Source organism: Verruconis gallopava (genome assembly GCF_000836295.1).
Source record: "Verruconis gallopava strain CBS 43764 unplaced genomic scaffold supercont1.47, whole genome shotgun sequence".
In the NCBI taxonomy this organism is placed as follows: Eukaryota; Fungi; Ascomycota; class Dothideomycetes; order Venturiales; family Sympoventuriaceae; genus Verruconis; species Verruconis gallopava.
This window is the reverse complement of record NW_015622183.1, coordinates 77,734-100,611: the sequence shown is the minus strand read 5'-3', so window position 1 is coordinate 100,611 and position 22,878 is coordinate 77,734. Positions and strand designations below refer to the sequence as shown.

General features: G+C 53.7%; 9 protein-coding genes across 9 annotated transcripts; 6 read left to right on the top strand and 3 right to left on the bottom strand.

Moving 5' to 3' along the window:
- Positions 1–2,785: 2,785 nt before the first annotated feature.
- Positions 2,786–5,205, top strand: PV09_08767 (uncharacterized protein). Its single transcript, XM_016362720.1, has 4 exons — positions 2,786–3,177; positions 3,269–3,502; positions 3,567–3,848; positions 3,928–5,205. Exons 1-4 carry the CDS (start codon positions 3,169–3,171, stop codon positions 4,837–4,839), a joined length of 1,437 nt encoding a protein of 478 aa, XP_016209460.1. The 5' UTR covers positions 2,786–3,168; the 3' UTR covers positions 4,840–5,205.
- On the bottom strand, positions 4,854–6,400 carry PV09_08766 (uncharacterized protein). The gene is made up of 3 exons (XM_016362719.1): positions 6,076–6,400; positions 5,726–6,018; positions 4,854–5,637 (listed from the first exon to the last, which is right to left on the bottom strand). Exons 1-3 carry the CDS (start codon positions 6,194–6,196, stop codon positions 5,080–5,082), a joined length of 972 nt encoding a protein of 323 aa, XP_016209459.1. The 5' UTR covers positions 6,197–6,400; the 3' UTR covers positions 4,854–5,079.
- Positions 6,401–6,457: 57 nt separating this feature from the next.
- Positions 6,458–7,865, top strand: PV09_08765 (uncharacterized protein). The gene has a single exon (XM_016362718.1). It carries the CDS (start codon positions 6,747–6,749, stop codon positions 7,839–7,841), a length of 1,095 nt encoding a protein of 364 aa, XP_016209458.1. The 5' UTR covers positions 6,458–6,746; the 3' UTR covers positions 7,842–7,865.
- Positions 7,866–9,074: 1,209 nt separating this feature from the next.
- PV09_08764 (uncharacterized protein) lies at positions 9,075–11,425 on the top strand. The gene is made up of 5 exons (XM_016362717.1): positions 9,075–9,361; positions 9,408–9,739; positions 9,790–10,070; positions 10,121–10,204; positions 10,256–11,425. The coding sequence occupies exons 1-5, from the start codon at positions 9,254–9,256 to the stop codon at positions 11,260–11,262; spliced, it is 1,812 nt and encodes a 603-aa protein (XP_016209457.1). The 5' UTR covers positions 9,075–9,253; the 3' UTR covers positions 11,263–11,425.
- Positions 11,426–12,184: 759 nt separating this feature from the next.
- Positions 12,185–14,154, top strand: PV09_08763 (uncharacterized protein). Its single transcript, XM_016362716.1, has 2 exons — positions 12,185–13,708; positions 13,765–14,154. Exons 1-2 carry the CDS (start codon positions 12,449–12,451, stop codon positions 13,837–13,839), a joined length of 1,335 nt encoding a protein of 444 aa, XP_016209456.1. The 5' UTR covers positions 12,185–12,448; the 3' UTR covers positions 13,840–14,154.
- Positions 14,155–14,199: 45 nt separating this feature from the next.
- PV09_08762 (uncharacterized protein) lies at positions 14,200–15,485 on the top strand. Its single transcript, XM_016362715.1, has 2 exons — positions 14,200–14,869; positions 14,962–15,485. Exons 1-2 carry the CDS (start codon positions 14,435–14,437, stop codon positions 15,067–15,069), a joined length of 543 nt encoding a protein of 180 aa, XP_016209455.1. The 5' UTR covers positions 14,200–14,434; the 3' UTR covers positions 15,070–15,485.
- Positions 15,486–15,699: 214 nt separating this feature from the next.
- PV09_08761 (uncharacterized protein) lies at positions 15,700–17,878 on the top strand. The gene has a single exon (XM_016362714.1). The coding sequence runs from the start codon at positions 16,182–16,184 to the stop codon at positions 17,619–17,621; it is 1,440 nt and encodes a 479-aa protein (XP_016209454.1). The 5' UTR covers positions 15,700–16,181; the 3' UTR covers positions 17,622–17,878.
- A 679-nt stretch (positions 17,879–18,557) lies between these two features.
- PV09_08760 (uncharacterized protein) lies at positions 18,558–20,101 on the bottom strand. The gene is made up of 2 exons (XM_016362713.1): positions 19,837–20,101; positions 18,558–19,782 (listed from the first exon to the last, which is right to left on the bottom strand). The coding sequence occupies exons 1-2, from the start codon at positions 20,081–20,083 to the stop codon at positions 18,917–18,919; spliced, it is 1,113 nt and encodes a 370-aa protein (XP_016209453.1). The 5' UTR covers positions 20,084–20,101; the 3' UTR covers positions 18,558–18,916.
- Positions 20,102–20,208: 107 nt separating this feature from the next.
- On the bottom strand, positions 20,209–22,795 carry PV09_08759 (uncharacterized protein). The gene is made up of 3 exons (XM_016362712.1): positions 22,455–22,795; positions 21,290–22,391; positions 20,209–21,224 (listed from the first exon to the last, which is right to left on the bottom strand). The coding sequence occupies exons 1-3, from the start codon at positions 22,629–22,631 to the stop codon at positions 20,659–20,661; spliced, it is 1,845 nt and encodes a 614-aa protein (XP_016209452.1). The 5' UTR covers positions 22,632–22,795; the 3' UTR covers positions 20,209–20,658.
- Between the last annotated feature and the right edge of the window lie 83 nt (positions 22,796–22,878).

The following is a 22,878-nucleotide window of genomic DNA, read 5'->3' as shown; positions in this document are numbered from 1 at the left end:
TCGAATGGGGAACGCGGAGAAAGCCGTTTCCAGAAATTTCAAATGCAGATGTCTTCTTCTTCTTCTTCTTCTTCTTCTTCTTCTTCTTCTTCTTCTTCTTCTTCTTCTTCTTCTTCTTCTTCTTCTTCTTCTTCTTCTTCTTCTTTTTTTTTTTTTTTCTTTCTTTTTGGAGGCGACTGCGCACAGCGTCGAATTTGGAATTCAGAACACGCTTCCGAGGAACGACCATGCCGCTGGCATGCTGGACATTTTGAACAGTCGCGGCCGGATCGTTCTCACGGTTCTCTGGGGCTAATGGAAAGGCGGGATTTTGTCTTCGGGTTTCAGGGAACGAACTGACGGGTAACGGAACCGCGGAAGCTGGCAGGGTCTGGTTATTTTCCCCTTTTCCCTTCCTTTTCTCTTTTCTCTCTTTTTTACTTATTTTTGGCTCACGCCTATCTCACTGTGAAACGGGTCAGTCGGGGGGTTTTGGCTCCGTAACGCAAAGTGGACAACAGAAAAGGGAAAAGGGAGGAATAAGCAGGAAAGTGGTCGCCTGCTTTGGACGAAGATCAACGTCACAAAGAACCGCGTAATGCAGTCAGCGTGTCGGGGGTGCCAATATTGCTATTGAGGAATGGGATTCTGTGGTCGGTGCATGCAAGTCTCTGAGAAGCGTCATTTTCTACAGCGCCGTCTTTGACCGTCTTCGATTGTCCGTAGGACGGACGCTAAATAACGTGCTTATTTCATCTCCATTGCTTCTACAGAGTGCATAAAGCTTGGGTTCCATCGTCGACTGCGTTTGCTTGGCTCTCCATGACGCTGAGACGAACATGGTCGGACAATGGATGAGCAAGCGAAAGCTGGCCTCAGCCATCCTCTTTCGCAAATGCCAGGCTGCGCTCAGGTCCTTTTGGCTTTCACTTCTTACAAGTTTGGCCCAAACTCACATATGGATTGAGCTTCAGCGCTCTGATTTTGCCGACGTTACCAGTAAACTGCGTGTATTTGTGCTTTCGGTGTCCGTCAAAACTCTTTGCCTCCACTGACCATCGATCGCCACTGATCTCGTAGACACGATCGCTTTCTGGTGCATCTGAACGATCTCGCTGTCCCTGACGCCAACGAGCTGAACGTTTCAACCAAAGCTTTGGATACTTCATGAGGTGCCTCGTAGGAAGCGCTGAAACTTTCCCAGATGCAGATACTCTTCATAAACCCAATTTCAAAACCCTACTTGACTGTGTAGTTCGACGGCGCAAACGACAACAAAACGCTTCATCACCTCGTAGCGAACCCGGAGACTAGAGTTGCAAAGATTTCTGACCGGAACAAAGTCTGTGGGACGAACGATGCAAGACCCAAAGCTGACCTTGAAGAGGTCTTCATATATTTTATCACGTAATTCTCGTGGCAAATGCCACAGAATGAGGGGCTCTGCGCGCATGTTGATGGTTTTCGTCCTAAGTGATGGTGTTCGTACAAGTCGTGGCTTTTTGTAAATACCAGAAGGCGTCAAGCAGACGGTGATTTTGAGACGACCGACAGTATTAAAGTTTCACGCAATGACCGGTCATAAGTCCATAGGGCGAGGAATCAAGACTGTTGTTGGCTGAGAGTTGTGTACGCATCAAGTCTTGCGAGCCCTTCCGTAAAGGAATGGCTCCGTTGTAACCGACGTCCCGTTTGCAAAACGGAGTATACAGCTGCTCTCTGACGAGGGTTAACAATGACAAAAGCTTCAGCATCGTCTCAGAATCCTTTGGTTGTTTGCGTGACACAGGCTGTCTCACGTAACAGTCACTTTAGCCCATTCAGGAAGACGTATTCATCTGCATTTATACATCGAGCGGAAGGAGACAGCACTTGAACAATAAGTTATCAAAACACTAACGCACAGGCCCTTTGCTGTTTGTCAGGTCCACTTGACGACTGATTGATCAGTCGTCCTTACCCATGGTGGCCTGCTGGATAATGTCTTCAGAATTGCGGGCATCAAGTTCGTACGATCGGCGACTGCAAAACAAACGGTTAAGCACAGCGTGGCTGTCATCCATCGGGCTCGATCAAATGGCAGACAGACCAGCAGCGTATTCTTTGCGCTCAGTATAGGTCATCCAGCAAGTGGAAAGGAGGTCCGTCATAGCTATGCGTTCTCAACAGGCTGGACACAGGCTCGACAGCCTTGTCTCGTCCATATGACCAGCGTCTGGAAGATGGCCGAAGCAAGGCAAAGACAAAGCGTGCCGTGCCGTGCCGTGGCTACGTCGCTACAGTTTGTGTGCAAGAAAGCCCATGATCACCCTGTTGAGGCTTCCGTCGTCCTAGAGCGAAGTTGCGCACGTCCAGCGCATTGGCGCGCATGAATCAAGGTATGTTCACACACGACAGCGGAGGGATCTTCAGCCTAAAGAGCTTAACATGGCTTAGCTCTGGATTGACGCTGCGTCGCTTGTTGTGGACTGTTCCAGTGGGGCCAGGGCACGGAGCGCGCACGTACGCGGCGACGGCTAGCAGCCAAAGACATTTATTTCCACTTTTCCTTCCCCGCCAGCTCTCCAGACCGGCTCCGTTTCGAAACAAGGCTCGTCGATGCGGCGATCCTCGATTGCGGTCCCCGCCAGGTGATGTTCTCGTTCAACTCCAGCGCGAGGTGATGGCGCAATGGCGGACCAACGTCGCGATGCTCCCAACCGGGAATGCGCGCTATCTGCCAGCCATGCCAAGCGCTCCTTCCAATTTAGCGGCCTGCACGCAAATGAAACCCAGTACTGCCGACCCTAAACCGTCTGCGGCGCATGGAGATGTAGATACCAGTCCCAACTCTCACCATCACGTCACCTGAGTCTCTTTCCTCCTCCCGCTCCGTTTCCCTTTCCCTTGCCTTTCCTCTCCTTTTTTCCTCTGACCGTCGTCACTCGCTGTCGGTGTCGCTGCGGAACCCTCTTGCCATCGCTTCTCACAATCCTAATCCCTGGCGGGTGGTATCAGCGCGACTTCCCTTCGTTTCGTGTCAGCTTTCTGCGTCGTGCCTGCCGGAATCGCTCGGATTGTCTGTTGCGCAGGGTCGCGCTCTCCAGTTTCAGTGGTTGTCGGTGACGCGACGCGCTTTCCGTTTTGATCCAGTAGAAGCTTGGAATTGTCGTGAAATTGGGAAGGAGCGATAGATTCTAGGCATACACCATGGTAAATGTGCGTGAAGCAACAGAGTGGCGGCGAAAGACGAAGAAGAAGAAAACGCTCTGCCATGCATGAGGCGATGTTGACCAAATTTCCGCACCAGATCTCCACCGCGCTGCTCGCGCTCTCCACCCTCGCCGGCTGCGCCTATGCTGTCAACCCGGTCGTTATCAAAGGAAAGGAATTCGTGGATACGAAGACGAACAACAGAGTGCAAATCATCGGCGTCGACTATCAGCCCGGCGGACAGGCCGCATACAATCCAGAGGTCAAGGCGGATGCGCTGAGCAACGGCACGGTGTGTTTGAGGGACGCTGCCCTTCTGCAGATGTTAGGTGTACGTGCCCGCTCCAGCTCCTGGAACGTCAAAGGCATATGTCATTGACGGCGCAATCAAACAGGTCAACACGATACGTGTGTACAACGTTAATCCAGACGCCAACCACGACGACTGCGCGAGCATCTTCAACACTGCTGGCATCTATATGATCCTTGACGTGAACTCGCCCGACGCCAGCATAAACCGCGCCGCACCTTGGACTTCGTATACGCTCGATTACTTGACCCGAATCTTCGGCGTTGTCGAGGCTTTCAAGAACTATCCCAATACCATGGCCTTCTTCTCCGCGAACGAGGTTATGAACGATGTTGAGACAGGCAACATCAACCCGCCGTATATCAGAGTATGCAACTCGTTTTTCCTGTCAACACCGCGGCAATTAGCGTAAAGCTGAGTAAAAGGCTGACTAGATTACGTGACAGGCAGTCCAGCGAGATCTCCGTGCGTACATTGCCAAGCAGTCCAGCCGTACTATTCCGGTCGGTTACTCTGCAGCGGACGTCCGTGAAATTCTTCAAGACACATGGAACTACCTGCAATGCGGTGGAAACTCGACACTTACAGACTCAAGCTCCGAAATGTTTGGCTTGAACTCGTACTCGTGGTGCGGTGCCGACGCGACGTACACCTCCTCCGGCTACGACCAGCTCGTTGCCATGTTCAGCAACACGTCGATACCCGTCTTCTTCTCCGAGTACGGCTGCAACAAGCCCTCCGGCGTGCCTCGCGTGTTCAACGAGGTCCAGGCTCTGTACGGAACTCAGATGACCGGCTTGAGTGGTGGCCTTGTTTACGAATATTCAGAGGAGGCAAGCGACTACGGGCTCGTCGTCATCAATGACAATGGCACCGTCACGCTGCGCGCCGACTATAACAACTTGCAGGGCCAGTACAACAAGCTTGACGTCAAGCTGCTGGAAAACAGCGCTGCCACAGACTCTCAGACCACACCTCCGACTTGCGATCCGAGTCTCATCACAACATCTAATTTCAGCACCACATGGGTTCTTCCCGACCAGCCGTCTGGGGCGGCAGACCTGATCAACAACGGCATCCCGAATCCGAACCAGGGCAAGATCGTCGACGTGACCAACCTCGATGTTAGCATACCCGTGTACAACGCCAACGGTGTCAGACTGGGTGGAATCAAAGTCACGGCCCGGTCTGACGCGAATACACCTTCAGGAACAAACACGAGTGCGAACACGGCAACGGGCACAGATAGCAGCGGAACCGCCAGCCCGAGTGCGACAAAGAAGGCTGCAGCAGTCAGAGTAGGTGCAAATCTTCTGAGCGTCGTCGTGTTGGTGGTTGCTGCAGTTGCCGTGCTGTAAATTCAGATTTTGTTTTCCCTTGGGTGCTAATGTGTAGTTGATTCGAATGTATATATTGATGTGCATGGGAATACGCCCCAGCTATTCGTTGAGCTGGCGCCCTGCATAGACGCCCTTTTTTCCATTCTCTTTGAAAAGTCTTGCAGTGAGCATGTACGCTAGAGTTGACAATGTCCATGTCCTTATCTTCTACCAACCTTCCAGCAATATCTCTTTTGGCGGGTGCGCCCTTGCAGCAGATCAGGGCAGCTGCTGTATCCGCTGTTCGACCCAGTCGAAGCCTTTGCGCTGAATCTCCCACGTCCGGCTACCCTTGACCATTTTTCCGGCAAAGGTGTGCTCCTCGCCGGGGACCTCGATGAGGACGCAGTCGACACCGGCTGCGCGCAGCTTGTCGTACAGCATCTTGCTCAGCCTCATCGGCACCATGGTGTCCGCGTCGCCGTGCACGATGCACGTAGGCGGGAAATCGGGGCTCACGCGCGCGGCCGCGTCGATCTTCTCGAACGCCTTCGACGGAAAGCAGACGTCCCAGACCTTCCCGTTCGCGATGTGGGCGAAGGCGAATGCCACGCGCGGGTCGGCGAAGTCGGGTCCACCTTGGGTCTGTTGACCTTCGAGCGAAACGCCGCCACGCGTGCAGGTCGAGTGCTCGTCGTAGACCTGGCGGAGAAACGCAGCATCGAATGCCGGCAGCTTTGCGGCCATCGGCAGCTTCTCCTCCCAGAATCCATCGTGGAAGTGGCTGGGCCCGTAGAAGTCAAGGATGGCCGCAGGCCGATAAGGATGATCGAAGCCCTAAGCGAAAGAAAATAAAATGTTTTGGTTATTGCTGAGATCTTTACGTGTGCATCTTTTCAACTCTTTTGCTTTTGGGTCCGCTTACAAGACACATGGCAAGATGGCCGCCTGCGCTAGTTCCAAACGCAATCACCCGGTTCAAATCGCACCGAAGCAGTGAGCCGAGCTTTTCGAGTTCTTTGTCCAGAAACCCATCGTGCAGCCAGGTGGAAAGATCTCGAATGTCGCACACCGGCCCGTCAAGTATGTCGACTTGAGGACACAGCCTGTGGTTGGGAACGACCACGATCCAGCCACGCTCCAAGCAATCTATCACCTGATCGTTGTTGACCATGGACGACGCTCCAAGCATGTAGGCGCCGCCATGGATGTTGATGACTGCAGCAGCATCACGTTAACTTCACGCAAGACATGGCTTCATGTGAGCTGACGCACTGACGGGGCGATTGCGGCTGTCGCTGCGGAACTCGGATGGTTGAGGCACGTAGACATCGGTATCGATCGCGCATGTGTCAACCGTCTTGTATGTGACGGTTAGATCTGGCTTTCTGGCCATCGTTCCCGTTCTTTTTTGAATTGTGGTGGCGCGGATTGCGCTGCTGGCCTCCTTATCGTGTCAATCGCTTCTGCTGCGGCCAGCTGTGGGGATGCTTCCGTATTCAAGGCGGTCATCGTTGCTCGCTACAATCGTTCTCCGTGCGACTGAGCCCACCAGCATCCGGGGCATGGAACGGGTTCACGAGCCCCGGAACTTCCGAAGGATTTGAAGTGCGTAGCGCTGCTAATATATGGTTCGAGTGGGCACTCGTCGGGAAGTGGAGGTGATTTCTTGCGGGGTCCCCCTGTTCCCCGCGTGGCCTTTTGGAGCCGCCCTCTCGCCTCAGCGAGTAAAGTATAAAGTCGAATGGTGGTTTGGGAGGAATGATATATCCTTCAGGTCCAGACGACGTGCGTTCGGCCGTGATCTGGTTGACCATCGCTTCTCCCTCCGAAGTCTGTTCGTCTCTACAAAGTGGCATTGATGCAACGAATTCAGGAATGAGCATATATTGAACAAAGTCATCTGTACGAGGCCAGAAGGGGGAAAACAAGCAAGCAAAGTTCAAATGGGTCTCCGCGACTTCTTTGGGAGTTCAAAACCTGCAAAGACTATGCAGACCGGCTTGCCACCGTTGACCCAGCCGCCGCCCAAGGCGGAGCCGTATCTGATCTCACAGCTGGAAGGAGAGAAAATCACGATCCCCGGAAGCAAAGGCGTCTTCCGCATTCTTGCCTCTTCGAAGCAGACGCAGAACAAGATAGCCGTCTTCACGTCCGGAGCTGTCCTGTCGGACGCGCCCGGGTTTCACTACCACAAGGAAGCACACGACGTCTTTCTCGTCACGAAGGGATATCTGAAGCTATGGAACGGCGACAAGTGCAGGATCATGGGCCCCGGAGATTTTGCGTACATACCGCCCACAGTGATCCATAATCCGGAGATGCTGGGCCCGCACACTGAGTTGTTGGGTTTGATTGCTCCTGGCGACTGGGTTGACTTCTTCCGCTACGTCGCCGAAGCGGACAATTCGATCATCGTGCCCGAGTTCGACGAGCGAGATCTGAAGGGCCACATCATCCCCAAGGTCATGGCCGCCAAGGATCGATTCGACGTGCACTTTGTGCGGGATTATCAGCCTCCAGAAGTGTCCGAGTGGAGAGACGATGAGAACAAGCTGCCGGACGGCCAAGAAGGGTATTTCTTGCGCTTTATGACCGGGCCGCGGTGGATGGCTGGAGGGTGGATGAGCCGACCGTTCGTGACGACGAAGCAGAACGGCGGGCGCTTCGCCATCTCAAGCATTGAGAGCTCGAACCTGTATCCGCATCCAGAGCTGTTCTCCAAGCCGCTAGTGTTTGAGAAGGTGGACCATTGTTTCTGCGTTCAAGAGGGTTGTTTGGCTGTCACTCTTGGCGGCCAGCAGACCTTGGTGCGAGAAGGGGAAACGCTAGTGATTCCGTCCGGGCAAGCTTTTGCCCTGCAAGCTTGGTCAAAGTACGTCAGAGTGTACTCCTTCACAAGCGGCGATGGGATTGAAGCCGTGATACACGCAGCGGGAGAACAACAGAAGGGATACGTGCTGCCCGATCAATCGCCCCCCTTGGACGCATCGCTGTTCTCCAAAGCGTTGAGAGAGCTCTGCATAAGGCGTGTGCAATAGAACTCAGTACGTAGAGAATCGAACTTTCTGGCAGTGTCTTCAACGCGTGTTCGGATCACTCGTGCTCTCGTGCTGGGTGTGGTAGCATCTGCAAAAGCATCTCTTGCCGGCCCCCGCTGAATCATAAGGCTCTGAAGCTTCGATGATGCTTAGCACTTCCCACTCTACATCGCAAGCCTCTGATGCGCCGGCAGAAACGAAGCCGCATCTCCTTCTCGCAATTTAACATCACAAAGGAGCTCTGCATGTCTACGGGATGCCGTCTCCGCATGACGCTCTTCGTTCTGGGCACTTGGCAAAGAAGCGCACTGGGTTGCTTTTTTGTGCGAGCGACAGAGCCTTCCGGTCGTTCTTGGGGCGACATGCTGTCTGGCCGACAAGCGGACGAACGATACCTGGCAGCATGTTGCGAAGCTCCCGAATAGGAACTTTGTCCTCAAACTGTTTTGTCGTGAGACCGTTTGAGGTGCTGGATTGTTTCGGCGCTGAGACTCTGCATCCTCCACCCCGGCTTGGGGACTTTTGAGCCACCTCCGCTTTTCGCATCTCGCACCCACTGCCGGAGGTTGATCCCTCAGAAAAAGATTCTTGCATGGAAAGAATTGCCCGATCGCAAGCACCTGGAAGCATGCAGACAACAGGTTCCTCGTCGACGGCACGAGCGTGTCGTTCCCGGTTGCTCGCCAGCGGCATCTCCTCCACGCCCAGTATTCACGCTCCGTCAGGCTTGCCGCAAGCGTTGAGGCTCAAAAGAATTCTGTCATAGAAAACATCTTCCGTCAAACAACTCGAAACATCTGGGAGCTCACCCTCCAAGGTTGTGTACGGCCAAGCTCTGCTGCCAAGTCAGGTAACACAGTTTCTCGTGCGAGCTCGTCAATGCGCCCACGTCTTCGAACAAGCTTCACACACACCACGGCCGTTTGCAATGCATGGTCGAGCCAGCCAATTGCCGTTCGCTTCAAGCAGATGTCCCAACTCAAGCCATCGCCTGACCATCATCGTGCCACTGCCTCAAAGATCCGGATGTCTTTCTCGCCGAAGATAACCCTCCTATTCCTCAGCATCGATCCGGATGCTCTGTTTCCCTGAATCTCCATGGACCGCACTCCTGATTGACGGATACGGTAATAAGCCAGTTGTTGATGGTTTGCATCTAAACATGCACTATGAATATGTACGGGAGCTCCCCCGTTCTCCGTCTAGTTTGTCAAGTCCTGAACATCACCACCCCAGAGTCCCATCATCGGCAGGGCCGCTGTGTTCCTTTCTTTGCAATTCTGTCCATTCTCTTCTACACTCTTTGTGCTGGGCGCATTTCGTAGTATCAATTTATTAGTCGCTCCTTGGCGCCTTTCCTATTATCTAGTAACGATCGCTGAGAGCCCTAGTGGCTGCTTGCTACGGTTATAATGACTTTACGATTCTCATGCGCTCTGGCTCTGTTGAGCCAAGGGCTCAGCGTTCTTGGGCAAACCACCCAAGCCCAGTTCAATCAGGTCATCAACCTGAACGGTGATGTAAGTCTCAAGAGCCATGCAAGCCGACGTCGCTGACCACAAATAGATGAACCTGAACTCGGTGCAGTTCCCGGACGGCAGTCGGATCGAGACGTTCTCCCAGACGCAGCGCCAGCTGCTTGTCAACCAAAATACAGCGCCTCTTCCGGGCAACCAGGTGACGGGAACAACCGGTAATCCTTTCGTGCAATTAACTCCGAACTCGTTGGTCATCCAAACCAATGGAGCAACCGATCTCGTTGGTGGCCAGATTGAGCTACCCATCAACACCCAGACCCTACAGCAGATGGGAGTCACCCCGGACAATACCTTCGTGGCCAAATTGTCCGCTGATCGCCAGTCGTGGATGGTCATGGACACCATCAAGACGGTGAACAAGTACGTCAAAGTTCACGCAAGAACTCGGCACCGAGACTGATGATATGTAGCACTGACAGCACCGTGCGCATTGTGAAGTTGAACAACATCGACGGAGAGTACATCGCTCTCGGCCGACAGACTGCCGTCACAGGCGTTGCGTTGACCCAATTTGGCACTGGACCGACTAACCAAGTCAACATCACTGGCTCTGGCATCCAGGAGAATGAATTCACTGACGGCTTCCGAATGTCTATAAGAGCCTCGCAGCCGATGATCGCCACGCTGAACGTCAAGAACGGTATTTCGACTACCATGCTTACTGCCTTGGGTACAGGCACTCAATCAGTTAGTACGTCGTTCAACATTCTCACTTCACAAGGTCTTGACTAATTACGCTAGACAACTTCCGTTACCTCGTGACAACAAACCTGGGCGGCGTCGTGACTAACCTGAACCGCATGGCCGCTGTTGTACAACTCCCAAGTATGTTGGACTATCTATATCATCGACAACACGTATAGCTAATGTTCCCAGTCAATGCCGTCCGTCTCCAGACGGTTGCAACGGCAATGGGTGCTACAGCACAGTCAAACGTTCGCTTGAGCGTTGCACAGCGTGGTATTCTTGCCAACCCTGGTGGCGCTACCGCCCTCCAACCAGCATCGCCTCTGCAACGAAAGCGACAAGAGCCTTCCTCTGTCCAGCCGGGTACCAGCGCTGAGACCAATGGTGCTAGCCAGAACAATACTTCGAATGGTCAACTCACCACTGGAAGTTCAACCACAGGCCAGACAAACGGCAACACGGGAAATGCTGGAACGGGCACGCTGAACCCTGCTGCTGCCACTCTGCTGCTCTCGCCAACATTTACCCCGATCCAGAACAATGCCGTTCTTGATACGATGAATGCTCGCCTCGCTATTCCTGTTACTCAAATCGATGGCGAGTACATCCTCACCGTCAACATGGCCAGTGGCCAAGCTGCCCCCGCGGCCCCTCAGGCCGGATCAAGCACACAGCTTACCGTGCCCCAGGCCGGGACAAGCACACAACTCACTGTGCCTCAAGCATCTACGGCACTCTCCTCAGCATCCTCGGAATCCTCGAGTTCGTCGACTACGTCGGCGGGCGAGACGTCGACGTCATTGACAGCAGCTGCGGCTGCTAGCACATCTCTGAAACCAACTGGAGAGAGTTCGACTTCCTCTGAATCTAAGACGTCGACTTCAGCGGCGGCAGCGGCCGAGACTAGTGCAACATCTCAGAAGGCCGCAACGACAGGCTCTGGATTTGTCTTCAGGAGACAGTTGCCACCTCTGCCACAGTCTCAAGCGGATGGAAGCGTGATCGTATCGATGGAATGGATCAATTACATGGCGGATATTCAACAAAAGGGCGGTGCAGTCGACGTGGGAGCCATGATGCAACAGGTATCACCAGGCATTGCGTCGGCCACCTCACCGGCACCTGCGAGTGCTAGCAGCGGTACTAGCGTATCAGGGCTCATTGCTGGCCTCAAGGCTAGGAGATTTCAAGCATGAGGCGATCTTCTTTTGTTGTCATCTATAAATGTAGTTCAGCTGCTACTTCTGACGCTGTGTCTTGTGCCGGCGGCAAAATGCCATCAGGCCGCGGCCATTCACTGGCTCTGGCCTAGGAGTACCTTCAGCTAAGAGAGTAGCAGCACCCATAAAACAGTTAAAGATGGCCTTTGATATGAGCCGTGCACATGTGGTGATAATATGGGATGTCCGAAGTGTAAGCGTCAATGATAGGAAGTTCCTCATTTTTTCCCCTCTTTTGAGAACAAATTTTGGCTCTCTCGAACCATCGAAAGCCAGCAAGACTTGTGCACCGCAAGCAGTCCTTCGCTGATGTGCAACATGCAAGTGTCGTGATCACACCGATGCAGAGATATTACTTGCGCATGCCTGCATACCGCAATTCAAGCTTTCCCCTACTACATGTGTAAGGGTATATATATTATACCACCCAGCTATACTAGCTAATTGAGCTAGTATAGCCTGTCTTTTTGAGCGATCCTCATGCGCAAAGGGTGGTTGCGTGACAACATGTCTGGCAATGAGTTCTGCAAATGAATAGGAACACTTGCTGTTGCTCCTCTTCGTGCGGGCGCTTACGTCTCTGATGTCTAGACGACAAAACTTAGCTGCGCATGATCCCGCCACCCCTGTGCATCCTCATGCCCGGCGGCTTGGCTGCAGCGGGATGCACATGGTCGACGTTGCCGCCGGATGGTCCTCGAGGCTGACAGGCCTTGCGGACAAGGCTGGAGGCCTTGGTCTACTAGAATCTGGATGGATGTTGACAACGATGAGACCAAGCGCAGACGGCACGCTCGTCCATGGTCCAGCGTGAGGAAGATCGCACAGCACGTGACTGTATTCCAAGACGGCGTCCAACGTCGTCGTCGCTGGCAAGGGAGATTCCAACGGATGCAAAGCTTGATTTCCTGCTCGCTCTGGTTCGTACGATGCCGGTCGTCTCCTACAAACGAGATTGAAAACCCCGCGCCAAAACAATTCGGCATAGCGCGCTTCACGGACAGCCAGTTCGAAGTCGCTCGTTTGTGGCTGCGTCATTTCTCTCGTCCGCGGGGCTTGGAACCATCGAAGCTTCACAATGCACCATTTGAGCGTTTGAACGCATCCCATTGTCCTTCCCCAATCGCTTCTGCCCTTTCTCGCACGCAGCCAACTGATCGCCATGGCGCCCGCGGGTCTCATCAACTCGTTCCTGGCCGCAGTTCAGGCCTCGCTCTCCGTTCTCCTCGTCATCTTCTACGGAGGCGTCGTAGCTCACTTCAAGCTGCTGGAGTCGCCCACGGCGAGCAAAATGTCGAAACTGTGCGTCAAAGTCTTTCTTCCGGCCTTGCTGTTTGTCCAAATCGGATCCGAGCTTCATGTCGAATCCGCGCAGCGCTATCTGACCGTGTTGCTGTGGGCGTTCGCCTGTCACTTCCTCTCTTTCGTCATCGGTATCCTGGCTCATCTGGGCTTCGGCATGCCGGATTGGATCACCGCCGCGATCATGTTCAACAATACAACCAGCTACCCTTTGCTGCTCATCCAGAGTCTGCAGGAAACGGGAATCCTGGCTACCCTTCTCACCAAGGACGAAACAATCGAACAGGCCATCGGGAGGGCCAAGTCGTACTTCTTGGTCTTCGCGACAATCTCGTCTTGCCTTACCTTCTCCGTGGGGCCGCGTCTGATCGACGCCGAACACGCGCCCGAAGAGCAAGGCAAGGAGGGTGAGAGCGATGACTACGAAGACCAAGACGATGTTGTCGACGAGAATACCGGACTGCTGTCCGTCGCCAGTCTTGAGGAGCAGTATCGCCGTTCTTCTGTATCATTTTTGTTCTCCAAAGCCCAGCGCGACAATGACGCTCCGGTCAAGACATTTGACCGGCGGCCGTCTGTCGTCCCGAGGAAGAAGTGGCTCGAATTGCATCCGCGAACAAAGTGGTGGCTTCTCTTTCTCTGGGACTTCTTCAACGCCCCGCTTCTAGGCGCCGTCGCCGGCGCCATTGTTGGTCTCGCCCCTCCTCTGCACAAGGCGTTCTTCTACGACACTTCGGACGGTGGCATCTTCACCGCTTGGCTGACAGCGTCGTTCAAGACCATTGGCCAGCTGTTCGTTCCCTTGCCCGTCATCATTGCTGGTGTCTCATTGTACACGTCGGTTCGAACATCGGGCGACTCTGACCAGCCCAGAGAGCGTTCCACGCCGTGGCTTACCACCGCCTTCGTCCTGCTCGTAAGATTTGTTCTGTGGCCAGCAATCTCCATTGCTGTCATCTATGCGCTCGCCAAGCGAACGAACGTCTTGGGCGATGACCCCATGCTCTGGTTCACTCTAATGCTGATGCCCACAGGGGCACCGGCCATGAAATTGATCACCATGGTGCAAGTAAGCGGAGCTGCAGAGAATGAAGAACATAAGATTGCCTGGTTGCTAACTGTAAATGGATTTGCCTCGTCCATATCTTTCGAACCCATCATTGACCAGTTGCACAGATCTCCTACGCGCTTTCGCCGGTCCTCGCCTTCGCCGTCGTTGGTGCACTGCACGCAAGCCAAGCTGCAGTCTAGTGTGACCAATCTATCTATCTATCTTCACGGGATGTCCTGCTGCGACCGTCCCACGTCATCTTGAGGCGAGGATACGCTGAGAGCGTTTTCTTTCCCAGCCATTTGCCTTTGCTATGTTCATAACTAGCCTTTGAAGAGCACATAGGACATGCTCTTTATACGAAATTCACCGACAGCCTAGAGATAGACAATTTTTTTTCATTTTCCTCGATGTGACTATGATGCTAACCACTTTGTCGATTTTGGTCCATCTTAGATTAACATTTGGACAGCAGACTGGCGTGCTGAGTCCGTTTTGCTGAATCCGGGCATGAGTTGAGTTTATTGTAGCAAACCTTGGCCCCCGTTGTCTGTGCTCCCAAAAAAATGTTCCAATTCGGCTGCATCATCATCATCACCATCATCATCGCGCGTCTAGCCAGATACCTACCTCCTTCGACTGTGCCTCATTGCCCTCTGCAATTCCGCCTGCCCCATCTCCAATTTCTCCTTTCCGGACTCTACCCCATCTTTTGAGGGCCAACAATCATTTAAAGCTGCCCTTACACTTGCATATCACCTCAAAAACGCAGCCTCGCCCAACTGCCCGTCCGACATGTCCTCATTAGGAACTGAAGCGTCGTCCATCCGACCTGCGGCCATCATCTCCATAACGGCCGCGACGTTGATCACCGGTCTGGCAGCATATGCCGTGTACTTTGACTACAAGCGACGCCACGACGTCGAGTTCCGCAGAGCCCTCAAGCGCGACTCCAAGCGATCGCAAAAGCAGGCCAAGGCAGAGGCGGAGGCGTCGACGCGCGCAAGGAGGGAACAGATCCGGGTGCTTGTTGAGCAGGTGAACAGCGAGCACCTTCCTTCAGATGCCGAGGGCCACGAGCAGTTTTTCATGGAGGAGGTGAGCAAGGGTGAGCATCTGCTGCAGGACGAATCCAAGAGCATGGATGCCGCTCTGTGCTTTTTCAGGGCGTTGAAGGTGTATCCTACGCCCGAGGAGTTGATTAATATCTATGATAAGACGGTTCCTAAGGTACGCTTTCATTCAGCAAGATGGTGCCCCCGTGGACTTGGATTTTTTTTGGGGGGGTTGTTGGTCACAGCGCTAACGAATCTTTCCATTAGCATGTACTTGATATCCTTGCCGAAATGATTGCACTTGACCAGAGCGGCTTCAGGTCAGGCCGGAGATCGCAGCCCAGCGTCGCCACCGAATTCGAGGGCGAGGTCTAAACGTCACCATCGCTTTGGGCGCGCGGCGGTCTTGCTTTCAGCTTATGGGTTGAACAGACCAAGGTCTGGGCATGGGATAGAGCGAGAGGCGAAATGTTGCACGGCGCCACACTCGAAGGGGAATGGGATGAAAAAGAGAAGCAATCTCGATTTGTGGTTTGGTGAAATGTTATGGGCGTGAAAGACAGAGCAAAGTACTGGCGAGCATTCACGGCATTTGTTCTTTTGGGGCGTATTGAACTGGGAAAAGAAAACGCCGGTTTTTGAAACGAAGTCTTCGCAGCCGTTGTATTAACATGGGCTCTCTAATACCGCAGCGAATGGCAACGCAGTGCGCGCGTGCGGGTTGTGTATAAATACGATTCGGGTCGGGACGATGTATAGAAAGCATGGAATGCATATTACCTCTCTCCAAACTTTCCATCACCAAGCGGCTTCAGCCCTTTTTCGTCTTCCGCTGAAGGCTTGGCCTATCTAGTTACAAAATTTCCCAGCATAGGCAAGAGTGTACGCTGCTCTGTCTCGACGTGCACAGCATCTGCCCAAGGGGGACGAACCAATCACAAAGCGCTTCTCGTATCCCACCACGGTGCAGCGACGCCAATGCAGCGGGGATGCTCACAATGACTAATTTGACATCGTCCGGCGCTCAAATTTGGTCTCGTATCAATGTGCTCTTCTGAAGAGTCATCTAACCTTGGCAAACAAGGCAGTAGAGCCAGCCAAGTAGAATCCGTCCGAGTTGGAAGGTCCCGTATAAGAGCTGACATGGCTTGAGAATTCACGCCTCCGATCCAAAACTCCCTCTGCGATATTGTCTGCTTTTTGTCCAAGCGAACGACTTGCTTTCGTTGCATCTCCTGTGGGCCCCTTCGAGGATAGCCTACGATCCTAAGACGCATACTCTGCCGATCCTGCCACCTTTCTTGGGGCGAAGCTCCCGAAACTTTAACCTCAGACTACGGATTTCCGAACCACCAAGTCCGGCTCGATGTTCCGTGCGAAGCAACGTCCCGTTTGCTGCCGAAATCGAGGGCACGGAACGATCTTGTCAGAGCCGCGTTCCGCGTTGTTGACGGCAGGTCTTTAAACGAGCTTGACGGTTCGCAAGAATGGCTTCATCCGCGGCCCCGTGGGGCTTGCGCTGGAGGTCCAGCACCTTCTTCATCGTGTTCGTCGTCGGCGTCGGCATTTTCACGGATCTCGTCACCTATTCCATCGTCGTTCCCGTCTTGCCTTTCGTGCTGCGCGACCGCGTCGGAGTGCCGGATCACCGGCTGCAGATCTATGTTTCCGTCCTCATCGGTGTCATGGCCGCCGCCAGCTTCGTTTTCAGCCCTGTTGCCGGCGTCATTGCAGACAGGACGGGCAACCGGCAGCGGCCATTCCTTGCCGGTCTGTTTGCTCTGCTCTTCTCGACCATATTGCTTGCCACAGGCGAGACGGTCGGCCTGATCGCGCTCGCTAGAGTGTTGCAGGGAATGAGCAGCGCCGTCGTCTGGGTCGTCGGATTGGCAATCTGTCTCGAGACCGTCGGGCCCAACAGGCTAGGGACCACCATCGGAACCATCTTCAGCTTTGTCAACCTGGGTACGCAGGCTGCGCCCGTGTTGGGTGGCGTTCTGTATTCAAAAACGGGCTACGCGAGCGTCTTCGCGCTCTGCCTAGGGCTGGTCTGCATCGACATCGTCTTGCGCTTGTTGATGATCGAGAAAAAGACGGCCGCTCGGTACAGGGCAGAGCTACCGGATCATGCGTGCCCTAGTCCAGTTGACGGACAGGTGGAAGAGCAAACGCCTCTTCTGGAAGATTCAACGGCACAACCTGATCTGGAGGCGTATCGGCTGCCTGCACCCTCCAACTGGCTGACGAGGAAGAATCCAATATTTCTGATGCTCGGGAACTCTGCACTTATTACCTCGTTTTACATTGGCTTCGTGCAGGCTTTCCTCATTGGTTCGTACGATTCCACCATTCCACTGATCGCGCTGGAGTACTACAATTTCGACTCTCTCAAGACCGGCATTTTGTTCCTCGCCCTCGGTTTGCCAGGTATGGTGTCAGGGCCCCTTGCAGGATGGGCAGTCGACAAGTACAGCCCTCGCATCGTTGCGATATTAGGCTACGGATATCTGGTCCCGATGCACATTTTATTTCGCGTACCGAGACCTGGAGGTCCTGTGCAAGTTGCGATATTTGCTGTTATTCTTGCGCTCTCGTCGATAGGCAACGCGGCGATCGACTCCCCGTCTATGGTAGAAGCGGGAATCATTGTTGAGAAGTATCACAAGGCGAACCCTGCTTTGTTTGGCGACGTCGGGCCGTACGCGCAACTGTACGGCATGAACAGCATGGTGTTCTCGCTGGGTGTCACCGTCGGTCCTGTTGTCGCTGGGGCACTGAAGGATACGATTGGATACGGAAACATGAACGCAGTTATGGCCGCTGTTTGCGGCAGCGCTGCAATATTGAGCTGGCGTTATCTGGGCACAGAACCGTCGTTGATATCGTCGAAAGGTGGCGACGAAATTGACGGGGTAGACTGCGATTGATTTAATCGACGGAATACGGAGAAGAGTAACCATCACATTTGTCATTAGGCGGCGGCGTTAGGTCCCATAGATTATAAGATTGCATTTAGGAAGAAAAAAAATCCGCTTGCTCGTTTGCAAGCGCTGGTAATACATCCCCGTGTAAGGAACGGACTTAGGGCGATACCAAACATCGACTACACCCGTCTCCGGCTCTCCTTTCAACCTTACTTTATGAAATTAGAATTAGAAGCTTCAGCTTGGACAGTATACTTAACAGCATTTTCAAAGCTAATCTTGTAGAAAAACGGATTGAGGAAGCTCGAAACCAAAGTGTGAATGTCACCACCACAAGCTTGGTTGTATCCGCCCTGCGAATGAACGATTAAAGGGCGCATAGCGAATATGAGGAATGTTTACAAAGAGGCGGGAGAGATGGCGCATTTGAAGTTTGACGTTGATCTTTTTTTTTTTTTTTTTTTTACATAGTCTTTCCCACGACACATTGTCCGGAATCCGGTTGGGTGTTTTTAAACTTTCTACGTCTCTCTTCTTTCTTTTCGGATCACCAGCTTGTTAGGACTGCGCTATGTTCAACGAAGCGGTAACTTTTCTGCTTATACCGTGTGTGTGGCATCCCCAGTACGAAGTAAATGGTAGATGTGCAAAGTATTGACATGCCTTGGCCGCTACTAATTGCTTCCAGACATCATTGTACAAAACAATAAGGAACCAATGCCCACGCTACTATGTGATGGGCACCATAACTGGGACGAAAGGTTGACTGCTCTTACGTTCAGTTTAGTCCTGCAGACTCGTCTTCACGTGCTTGACAGGAAACAAGCCGCCTTGACTTGACGGAGCTCTGCTCAATATTAGCAGGTGTCATTGCCTATTCAATCCCTCGACGCAACTCTCCATATATCAATATTTGATTACAATATATACATCGCGCCACCGTATCCCGTTACATCGCTGACGGATTTGAGAGTGAAAGAGATTACTTTACGGTTGATTACATTACACAGTTAGGACCGTCGTCTCCGCCGACGTCTTCGCCATTATATCAAGAGCAAATATCAGCTTATCGATCTGAACAAAAAAGTAAAAAAACCTAGGAGATCAAGTAGAATGCTTATGCGCCGTCATACAAAGATAATACTATAGGACGTGTCACGAACAATGGGTAGGTCTCAAACTGAAAGAAAGTCAGAAGCTTCAACGGCTCTGCAGAAACGACGACGAGGGTTTTTTTTTCTTCCTGAATTTTCCCCAGATCTGGCCTGACCTGCATGTTTTCGGTACTACATCGAAGATCATGGGAGTTCGTGAAGCGTCGCCCCTCCATTCTCACTACTGAGCTTTTCGTGAGCAGAGCTTCTATCGCTCGGAAGTTCCCTGCCGTCGAGCTCGCTTCGCAACGCCCACGGTGTCGCAGGCCGGCCTTCAAGCTCTGACACCGGCGCTCCATCGACTTCCGGTACTGGAGGCATGTTTGGTCGAACATATTCGCCCAGACCACCAGGCTTCATCGGCGAGGTAGAAGCAGCGGCAGGCAGGCCTGATGGCGGTGTCTTGTGGGCTTCGAACTGGGATCTCCGGCGCCTGCGGCGGAAGAGAAGGAACACGCCGAGGGACGTCAACAGGATTGCTACGGCAGCGCCAATCACGATCCCAACGATCGCCCCTGTGCCGATGGTGGACTTGGATGCGTCGCTAGGAGATGACAGAGACGACACAGGACCGCTCCCGCCGGACAGAGTTGCGCTTGTGGAGTTCTCTGCTGTTGTTGTTGTTGGTGAATGGGGGCTTTCCGATCCAGGCGATGAGCCGTCTGACCCCGATGTGCTTGTCGCCGCAGAGTTTGTTCCTATTGTACTGCCGGTTGTGGTGGAGACCGAGGATCCAGCGCTGGTTGAGCCTGCTGCCGTCGAACCTTCTGCTGTTGGAGAACCGGTTGGACTGTGACCCGCGAAAAAGGAGATGGTCTCGCCTGTGCTCTTTGGCAAAGACGCATAGTTGGCAAGAACGGTGGCATCTTTGAAAGCGATCGTCGCCGAAGCCGAGTTTGTACAGCTGCAGTACGAGCCCGGCTGTAGCGTTGTAGGATTGCCTATCTGCGAGCAGATGGCCCACGCGCCGCCGCTGTTGTCGCATAATGTGAGGGCGACCCATGGCTGATCTAGCACGCGTAAGCCAGAAGGGCTCTATCACACTCGTCCATACCATCGCTCACCGACGTCTTTCTTCGGGCAGCTGGCATCTTCGTAATTTGGGTCCGTACATCCGGCCATGTATGTCAGATAGCTGCCGTAGCCAGTTCCATGGATGCCAAAGCAGGCCAAGTCGGCCAAACAGTTATCTCCTGCTCCACAACATGTCTGATAACCAAAGGCGGTGTTGCCACATGGGATGAAGCTGCTGTCTAACTTCTGACCTGCTGCTGAGTAGCACGTGCCATTGCTAATATTAATGTTGCTCATTTTATCAGTTGCGTCGAAAGACGATCGTCTACATTGACGTGCAATTCGACGAGAGTCTTGCGGTGCATATCATCACGAAAAAAAAGGAAGCACGAGGACACAAGTACGCGCTTACAGAATTTTTTTTTTCTTTTCGCTTCGGTTGTTACTATGTTCACACAATGACGTCGATTTTGTTAGTCCATCTCGCACACCAATTACAGGCCTGTTTGTTGTTGACGAGAGAGGAGCGAGCCGATAGCCCTTGTCGATCTTTTTCTTGCCCGTTCCGTTCTCAAGTGGCAAACACGACAAAATTCGCTGTAATAGAAAATGAGATTTTTTGCAAAAAACCTCCGGGTATTCCAGTCGCGGTTGCGTTCCAGCGCAAGCCCAAGGCGAAGTTGTAGACCTGGCACAATGTCGTCAGCATCGTGGATATTGCGTGCATGTTCTGACGCGGAATATATGTAGAGTTTTCTACTGGCCAAGACTCGCAAATCAAACTCCTCACGTGTTAACAAAAAATCCCTCTGCTTTGTAGAATGATGCACCAGGTGAAGCGTAGGCGCATGCCTGTGTAAGCAGAATAGTCCTCATTGTACGTGCTCTTTCTCTTCTGCCTTCGGTATGCGGACCATCGTGCCAGTAAGCAGAGCTCCTGTCAGTGCAGCTGAAAGTCCAAACCACCAAATGACTTTGATTCCGTGCAATCCGACCTCTCCAGTCGGGAGCTCGTCAACTTGGACACCGATGGAATCGCAGACGGACGTCATGACGGCCATGGCCAAATTTTGCACGGTGACGAGCAAACTCCCCGCGGAGCCCTGGTACGATCTCGGCACGCTCGAGGTGATGAAGATCGACGCTGCAGCAAAGCTCATGTCCGGACCAAAGGTCGCGAGCGCGACGCCGGGCATGGACAGCGCCCAGTAGCTGGACTCTGGAGTTTGAGGAAGGAAAAAGACGGGGCCCATCCCGAAGCACACCATGCTTGCGATCAGGATGTAATGGCCGGGAACGACGTGCAGTGTCCGAGACACGATCCAAGCCGCAAGCAGACCGACGATGCCGTTCGGAAGCACGTACAGCGCAACGGTGAGGGGGCTTGCCCCCTGATAGCGCTGCCAGAACTGAATGGCGTAGAACTGCCACGCACCAGCTGTACGAGAAAGCGTTAACGGAGCGATGTCAACAGGAAAGACGTAAAGGACGAGATAAGCTCACAGTATGCGCCGAAACCAAGGAAGTACGAGATCAGGAGAGCAGTGAAGCCTGGCGTATGCCAGAGTCCGTTGGGAATCAGAGGTCGGGCGACCCGTTGCTCCACGAGGTAGAAAACACCGAGCATCACCGTTCCGAGGATCACGCTGCAGTACGTGTACGGGTTCCAGCGAGCAGAGGATCCTTGGGCAAGTCCAAAGAGGATCAAGCTGCAGCCTAGGGACGACAAGAACGCTCCGACGTAGTCGAACTGCCGTAATGAGGGCGCGTCAGCCGTGCGGCTGTCACTCGCCGGCTGCAGGTTCGGGACGGTCGTGTAGGCTGCCAGGGCGCACAAAGCGAGGAAGACAGCGGAGGTACCGAAGATCCAAGGGAGATGGGCGCTCAAGGCTCCACCCTGCACGCATCCGACCCAGAAGCCAAACGGCGAGCCGGCGGCCATGAGCGAGAACACGCGCGTTTTTCGGATACCGGGATAATAGACGCGCCCGAGGATGCTCATCGAGGCGGAGACCAGGACGCCGACGGCGAGCCCCTTCATGGCCTGGGCTACGAAGAAGAGCACTTTCAGGCGCGGGCCGACGGCGACGGCAGTGACGGCAGTCCAGACGGCCTCCCACAGGAAGGCGCCGACAACCAGGGGCTTGGGTGGGGCGAGATCGGCCAGCGACCCCGAGACGATCACGGACAGACCGCTAGCCAGCATGAGAGAGCCTATGAGCCAAGGGGTCTGGGTGGGCGGGATGCCGAGCGCCTTGCGGAACTGCGTCTGCGCGACGGTGATGTGGCCCAGCATCAACGAGAAGATGAACTGAGACGCCGTGCAGGTGAGGACGAAGATGACCTCCGCGAGGAGGTTGCCCAGCTCGGAGGGGACGCCTTGCGACGGCGGCAGACCCGCGTCGCCGGAAGCATGGGGGATGTCAAGTTCGGACGAGCTGTGAACGGAGAGGATGTCGCAGAATCGACTTCGCACGCGGCCGAGCTCGATGGCCACGTCCACGGCGCTCTCCTTGGCTGCAACGGACTCCGCCGCATGGCTCGGCATTGGTACGATCGGCTCCTGATGGACGAGAGTCTCACTCGCAAGTCGTCCAGGCGACAACTGAGGTGACAAGTGAGCATCCGCTCGGTATGGATACTCGGACAACGAACTTGGACGACTTACGTTGGCGTTCGAATCGACTTGGCTTACTACGAAAGCAACGTGGTGTTCTGTAGCACCGATTTCACGCCGCCCACTCGACAAACTGGTGGTTATTTCCAGTCGCGGGAAACCCACGTCGCCTTCCACGAAGGCCGAAGGACTGGAGCTTAACGCTTGTGGGCCGATCGGCAATCTCATGGCAACATTCAGCTCGTGCACGATAAGACGATGAAAGATGTCCAGCCTGAGCCACAAATGGACAGCTACTCGAAGATGTGTCGACCCTTGCGCCGTGCAATAATCGAGTTGAGGGTCGCCCGGACGAAGCACAGGAGAGATTGTTCGAAGCAAGAACGTGCTTGAAGCAGCGCGTAATTCAAGTTGTAGGCAAATGTGCGCCGCAACTCCACTTTATGTGGAAGATTTGTGGGGCAGCGTGTCATGC